This window comes from Gadus macrocephalus, chromosome 4 (assembly GCF_031168955.1).
Source record: "Gadus macrocephalus chromosome 4, ASM3116895v1".
NCBI lineage: Eukaryota > Metazoa > Chordata > Actinopteri > Gadiformes > Gadidae > Gadus > Gadus macrocephalus.
The window spans coordinates 24917675-24925035 of NC_082385.1; the positions used below are offsets into that span (position 1 = coordinate 24917675).

Here is a 7361-nt window from a genome sequence, read left to right on the forward strand (position 1 = left end):
CGCTGTCATGTGGGGAAAGCAAATGGAGGACACAGCACGTAAAAATTATGAAACAGAAATGAAGAAAATACACATGAACTTTGATGTAAAAGCAGTGGGTCTAACAGTGAGAGCAGATGAGCCGTACCTGGCTGCTTCTCCTGATGGGGTATTCTCCTGTGACTGCTGTGGAACAGGCCTGCTAGAGATAAAGTGTCCATACAAGTACAGGGAGGGACTAGAGGGGTCAGAGACTGATGCATCCTTTTGCCTTGATGGAAACTATGACTTGCGACCCACCCACCCATATTACTCACAGATCCAGTTACAAATATATGTTTCTCAAATGGACATGTGTGACTTCATGGTGTGGACGAAGACAAGCAGCATCATTTGCCGGCTACGGAGAGATGAGCCCTTTCTACAAGAAACTCTTCCCAAGGCTGAATCTTTCTTCATGGACCACCTCCTCCCAGAACTTGTCTGCCGCTGCAAAGACCCTGACCTGGCAGAAGAGATCAAATGTCTTTACTGCAAAAAGCCAAGCTTTGGCAAAATGATCAAGTGCACAGACTGCTGCCAACACTTTCACTATCCATGTGTGAACATTACCAGATACTCCAAAAAATGGAAATGTGGATGCAAATAGATACATCCAACAATGGTAAATACTGGATGCTGGACAACAGCATTTAAGAAAAAACTGATGTAATGAGCAAAGATGGATAGGTCACCTGACAAAATCTAACTGACTTCATTACTGTCAACACAACAACAAACAAACAACACATCTGACTAAGTGTTCATTTATTTTTTTAGGAATGTACATTTACGTAAAATCACAAACAGCACTGATATATATTGTTCATTGCCAGAAAGAAGTGCAGTTTGAGTTCGGCAGACAATGATAATACTCAAAAATTAGTTGAAAGCTAGAAAAAAAAAAAATGTCCAGGTATAAATGTTAAATGAGTTCATATAGTATTAATTATGTACACTCATTCATTGTTGAGATGTACATTTAACTTTAATTGCATTGCCTTCAATATATTGCATTTACAACATTCAGTTCATGTTCAATATTTGCCATGTCAGCTTTAAACGCAGTTTCTCCATTATCATAAATAAATGAAATAGTTCTGCGTGCGTGGTTCTCAACCTTTTTGAACTCTGAATGATCCTGTCTGATCAAATTTAGTTATTCATAACTGTTATTAATTTTATAGTCAGAGAGAAAGAGAGTGATGAGTAAGTGAGAGAGACAGTGAGAGCAAGTAGTAAGTGACCACCATTGCCCTCATTAGCCCTTAAAAGCCTGACACAATCATGGAAAATAATGTACACCTCCTTGACTCTGAACACAGTTATCGCCGGGCCACCACAGCCCCCCTAAGGTTCGTAAGACCAGCACATATGGTCAAAATGTCATCTAGCATATCGACTTGGCTGATGGGTATGACAGTGTTCAGTATCTTAAAGGTTTTAAGCTGACCAATAACTCGTTCCACATGTATGCAGACTCTTGACAACTGGCGTGAAGTGTCAACACAAGAACCTGGCAACTGAGATTTCCCCTTCGTGAAACTTGGTATTCTTAATGTTGCTCCTACACTGGCCAAATCCTCTCTAACAAGGAAACCTCTATCTGCAAGGATCTCGTCACCATGCTCAAGTTTACCCAAAAAGGCAGAATCTAAAGTTATTACCTTGTCAGAGGCACGACCTCCCCACCCACTAGACAAAAAAGATATAGCTCCTGCTGGTGTGATTCCTATTAGATATTTCATTGTGTTTTGGTGCTTATAATTTGACCAGGTTTCAGCCCTTGCTTTAAGATTGTGTGTTCTTTCTATAAAGATTTCAGTACAGTCTATAATACATCGACAATTCCTAAATTTGGGTTGAAAACACTTTGGCATGTTTGCTCTCACTGCATCCTTACTAGGCCACATTATCAAAGGTTTCACTATTGAGGACAACATGGGTATCCAGTCTCTTAGTATTTTTGATACAGTTGAGAATGGAAGCCCAAATCTGTAGGCAAGGTCTCTGTTGGTGAGTCCAAGTCTTACTTTCATTAGAACCAAAAGGAGGTGGTTCTCCCAACTTAACCCACCCTTAAGCACAAGTGTGCTTCTTTTTACAATATCCAGCAACCACATAACCATTTGTAATGATTGTAAACCAGTAAAAAAAAATATTTTAGCATTTGTGTCTTTTATGGAATCAAACCCAAACTTGGACTGCTTCAGTTGCTCCTTCAGATGTTTATTTTCTTCCTGTGTGGCATACAGTTCTCTTTTCAGAGCTTCATAATCATCACGGAGCTGGTTGTACTGCAGGTTGAGTTGGTGCATCTCTTTTCTGGACACAAACTTACATTCATCTACAACACAAAAAGGAGATAAATTAACTCATGTGCAACACATCAGCTTTCATACACAGACACACACACACACAACACACAGACTATCTGTCTGGTTCTCTGTCACTCTACTCACCTGACCACCAACCAACCAACCAACCAACCAACACAAACACACACTTAATAGTATGACTTGTGCATACCTTCAGAAGAATCTGCAGTATCTGCTTCAGGCTGGCTTGTGGGGCAGGTAGCAGGGGCCTTATCTCTTATTCTCTTTCTTTCATATCTAGGACAAACAGAGTAGAGTTAAGTTAAAAACCCAAAATAATCAACACATTAAGAGATAATACAATAACATAATAAAGAAAGACACACAAGAATATCTTATTTGCTCAGATAATTAACAAGCTACCAAGAAATTAGAAAATTTCAAATACATGACACTGACCTTGCCACCTTTCCCGAGATGTCTCTGTTGCTGCTGTGTGAAAAAACGGATGGAACAAAATCTGGACTATCACAATCCATGGACGGTGACCCTGAGAAAAAGAATGAGATTAGCTATGTTTATTGTTTATTTTCACTTTTTTTAACCTATTTGCTAATTTACGAGCTCAGTCATAATGAGCACCAATAGCACAAGCATTTAAGTTACGGGTTCAGAGTTAAAGAAAATCGTACACTGTAACATTAGCTGTGTGAACTGTGAAGACACTTTCTTGTATGACTTTCAGCCTGAACCAAGAAACCTACACCAGCCATGCAGCTAATGTTGGTACTTACAGTAACAACAAAAGCTAAACTTATAGGTTACGACCGCGAGCCAACGTTAAACTTTACAAACTCAGTAGAAGACGGGTTTCTGTGCAACGTCATCGCAGATGTGCGCGCGCAGCCAGGGGGGCAGAAAGCGGGACATTTGTCATTTGTTTACCAGCGGAGTCAGCGGAGAACGAAAATGACAAGGAGCTGTTGTGCTGTAAACTGCACGAATCGGCAAAAGGATGGATGGAAACTGTTTAATATCCCGAGAGGATCTCATCCTTTTGCCAAGAGAAGAAGAAGATTGTGGCTCCAGGCCATTAAAAGGGCGGATTGGGGTCCCGAAGGTCCTAAAGGCGGCGAGAGTCTGTGCAGCGCCCACTTCGTTTCTGGTATGTTTGTCTTTTCCAACATGAGCTGGATAATGAGTAGGACTGCGTGTGATTTTACCATACTTAATGAGGATATATTAGTGTAATTTACTGACTAACTGGCCAACAAATTTGTCCGTCTTCTACTGCGCGCGAATTTAGTTTTGGCACTATGGGGGAGGGAACCAAGGCAGGGCGGGCTGCGAGTTTATTTTTTGCAGGGTGGTAGCGGGAAGCTCGTGAATATTCATGAGGGAACTCATCCCTCATTGGCTGGGACTTGGCTCGCTGGGACTTTGTCAGAGGGCTTGTGAAAATCACGAACGCAAATAAATGAAACGTTGTTATAAATCAACACAAATCATTGTATCAATAGTGTGACACATGTTATACAGTAGTTGTTTTTAGACGAGTTAGCATTACGAGCTAACGTTTGTTTTGGCACTTACAGAAAGGTAGCTATAGAGTTGCCGTGTAGGAGGTGGATTGATAGGTGAAAATCAATATTAAAATTCATTTAGCCCTACGCGAAAATATTCTATGGATAGGCCTACCGATTTTATGGCCCTTCTTTCTATAATGTATTGGTTGTGGGGTGTGGCAGAACCACTATAAACAAATATCAGAAATCATACGGTTTATTCTTATCCATCTACACCTAACCTCCAGCAGCTCCATCTCCTCAAAGTTGACATGGGTCTGGCAAATGTTGCAAGCTTTAATAAATCCTGCCATTATGCTCACTACTTCTAGAAACAGAACAGAATGGAATCTTAATGGAAATATCAAGACATGGATGGACAACAATTAGAAAAAAACAACTTGGAAACAATCACCAGCTGCCGAAAGCACTGCGATGCGCTATACATAACGTTATAACTTTATTTACTACAGTAGCCCAGGCTGTGACACATAGGCCTAACAGTTTCACAGGGGCTTTTAGACGAGTGAGCTAACGTTTGTACTTACAGAAAGGTAGCTATAGAGTTGCCGTGTAGTAGGTGGGTATCATGTGTCACATTATTCGTGTTGATTTATAACAACGTTTAATTCATTTGCGTTCGTGATTTTCACACAAGCCCTCTGACAAAGTCCCAGCGAGCCAAGTCCCAGCCAACAAGTCCCAGCCAATCAGGGATCAGTTCCCTCATGAATATTCACGAGATTCCCGCTACCACCCTGCAAAAAAAAAAATTGCGGGCGGGCTTTCCTGTAAATGGCTGAAACGATAGTTACGTATTGTAACTCTAGATTCTATGAGTATAGGCGCAGCCTTTTAAGGCTATCGCTATTGGGTTATCCCTAGGCGTGAGCCGTAGCACTGAAAGATTTGTAATCCCCGACCACCAACAGCGTGGGCCTCAATTATGTCCGCGTGCGGCGTGCCTCAACGACGTTCGCATTTCGCAGATATAGTCGAGCGCCGGCGGACGTTCTGCTCCCAATAAACAGCTTTTCTTCAGCTATTTAAAGGACAATGAGGCCGACACTTAAAAGGCTGCACCTATACTCATAGAATCTGGAGTTACAATACGTAACTATCGTTTTAGCAATTTACTGTACAATTCAGAATTGAATGAGAGGAGGGCTGAGGAGGGCTGTCAATCAAATATCGCGCTTCAGAAACGGCCAATCATAGGAAAGCCCGCCCTGCCTTGGTTCTCTCCCCCATAGTGTCAAAACTAAATTCGCGCGCGAGAGCAGAACATCATTCGCGAGAGGCTGTTACGCGCGAGAGGCTGTTTTGCGCACGCAGAGGTAATTTGCGCGTGCGAGAGGCTGTTTTGCACGTGCAGAGGTAATTTGCGCGCGCGCAGAGATCATTTGCGCGCTCGCAGTTAATATCTACTCGTGTGGAATAATATAATACGCCCAAATGCATCTTTTATCACATTAGTGAATTATGGCACTAATGTGTCGCCATAGAGAATGTCTAATATGAGGAGAATGGGCACTCGCTAGTTAGTTCCGGTACTCTGGACTGGTTGCAGTAATAATCTCGGTCCACGCGGGGTGCTCGCAGGCGAGTCCAGAATGAATGAGAGCCTATGGGGTTTTACCCTCAGAATCCACTTTTCTCACAATGTAATTTTTTGTCAAGTAATTTGAAAGTTGCGTTCAAAAGGTGGGGCTAAGATAATAAACTCAGCTGAATATCGCATTTTTTAAGGTCACGTATCTGTTCTAAAAAGGCGTTAAAAAATGCGATGACGTCACACATTGTCATACTGTCAGAGGTACTGCTTTACGGCAGTTTCTGAAGCACTTCGGCACTTGCACATCATTCCCTTTTCTCACGATAACACCAGTGCCGTGTTCCAATACTCGTACTATCCGTACTTACTAGCCAAATTTTGAGTACGTAGTACGTTCCAATTCAGATCCGGCGAAAAGAAGTATACTTCAAGGACCCGGATGTCGTACTCAAAACGGGCTAATCGTGAAGTCTGGATCGAAGGACACTTTCCGTACTCAACGGCAGCCATCTTAGCTACGTAGCGGAAGAGGTGGAGCCAGGCTGAGCCAAAGTCTGCACATTTTCCACATAGCCTGGATTAATAGAGTCATTTTGTAGCTTTTTATAGCTGCTAGAAGTAAAGAGTTCACCGTTCAAAGCGGGATGTTTATTGCGGGGGGAGGAGCCGCGGCGGCAGTCGTGATCGTAATTTCCGGTTGTTGCACCACGGAGTACTCGATTTGGAACAGCACTCACATCTGAAAAATTAACGTACTCAGTGAGTAGTATAGTAAACTTCCTTTAAGTATACTCATGGAAGTACGGGTATTGGAACACGGCACAGCTGTTGGAGGTAAGGCTTTTTTTTGGCTTAATACACGAGTTACAGAGAGTTTTAGTGAGCTGATGTAAAAAAAAGAAATGCGCGAATGTTTTACATGTATGTTACTTACAGAGTGTTTTTTTTTAATCTTCACTAGTGCCGATGATAAAGCTTTTTTTTTTTGTAACGACATCACTATTGATTTCTATCTACTGCTAGCTGCTATCAGCTGGCTGGCTGTCGGCTGATTATCTATCTTTCTCCTGAAATAGAAACCTGGATTTGAATCATAATTGTAAGACTGCATAAGCTTAGTTTACATCAGTAATGCCCTGTTTACACCTATCCGATAGTGGGCCCCGATGGCTAAATCAGCAGCTATCGTTATAACATCGGCAAATAGCGTGGTTGCATCGGGAAACACCGTTACTCTTCCCGGGAACATCGTTAGACAACGGGAAGAAAAGCTCAATGATCGGGCAACATCGGCAAAGAACGAACATGTTTGTTAATTTTGGGTCTATCGGGGTAGAATCGGTTACCAGGTGTTGCTATGGGCTAATCGGCTATAATCGGGAATAGAACAGGAGTATAACGTAAGACATCGCAAGTCGTTCGGGAATTTTCGGCTACATTCGTTAATCTTCCGCGCTTTATCGTGTTTTATCGTCTTTATATTGGCAACCTCAACACACGAAAGACCCCGAGGGACACCCGACGTCTCTAGGGAAGACATACGGAATAGCACGTTTATTACACGAATGCACACGAATTACACCCGATAGAGTCATGCTATTTATTTTTTACCCGAATTAGACCCGATGTAAGCCAATGTAACCCGAAACATACAGATTACAGGCCGAATTATACCGATAGTCCAACGACAAATAACGATTGTGACCAGATTGTGAATTGTAGACCCTCAATCTGTCACTTGGGTATAAATATATATATAGGGTATAAATATATATATATATATATATATATATATATATAGGGTATAAATAGGGGGTATAAATCGGGGGTGATGGATGGATGTCCTACTTTTATAATTAAAGGGGTACATTTAGAACCGGCGTTCTATTATTATAAAATCGCTAT

At 41.8% G+C, this 7361-nt stretch overlaps 1 protein-coding gene across 1 annotated transcript; it reads right to left on the minus strand.

Moving 5' to 3' along the window:
* Positions 1-924: 924 nt before the first annotated feature.
* Positions 925-2595, minus strand: LOC132456401 (uncharacterized). The gene is made up of 2 exons (XM_060050753.1): positions 2548-2595; positions 925-2365 (listed from the first exon to the last, which is right to left on the minus strand). The coding sequence occupies exon 2, from the start codon at positions 2334-2336 to the stop codon at positions 1344-1346; it is 993 nt and encodes a 330-aa protein (XP_059906736.1). The 5' UTR covers positions 2337-2365; positions 2548-2595; the 3' UTR covers positions 925-1343.
* Positions 2596-7361: the final 4766 nt, after the last annotated feature.

What these genes read in the sequence shown, in the direction of transcription:
- LOC132456401 (XM_060050753.1), bottom strand. Translation starts at nt 2,336, where the DNA reads ATGCACCAACTCAACCTGCAGTACAACCAGCTCCGTGATGATTATGAA.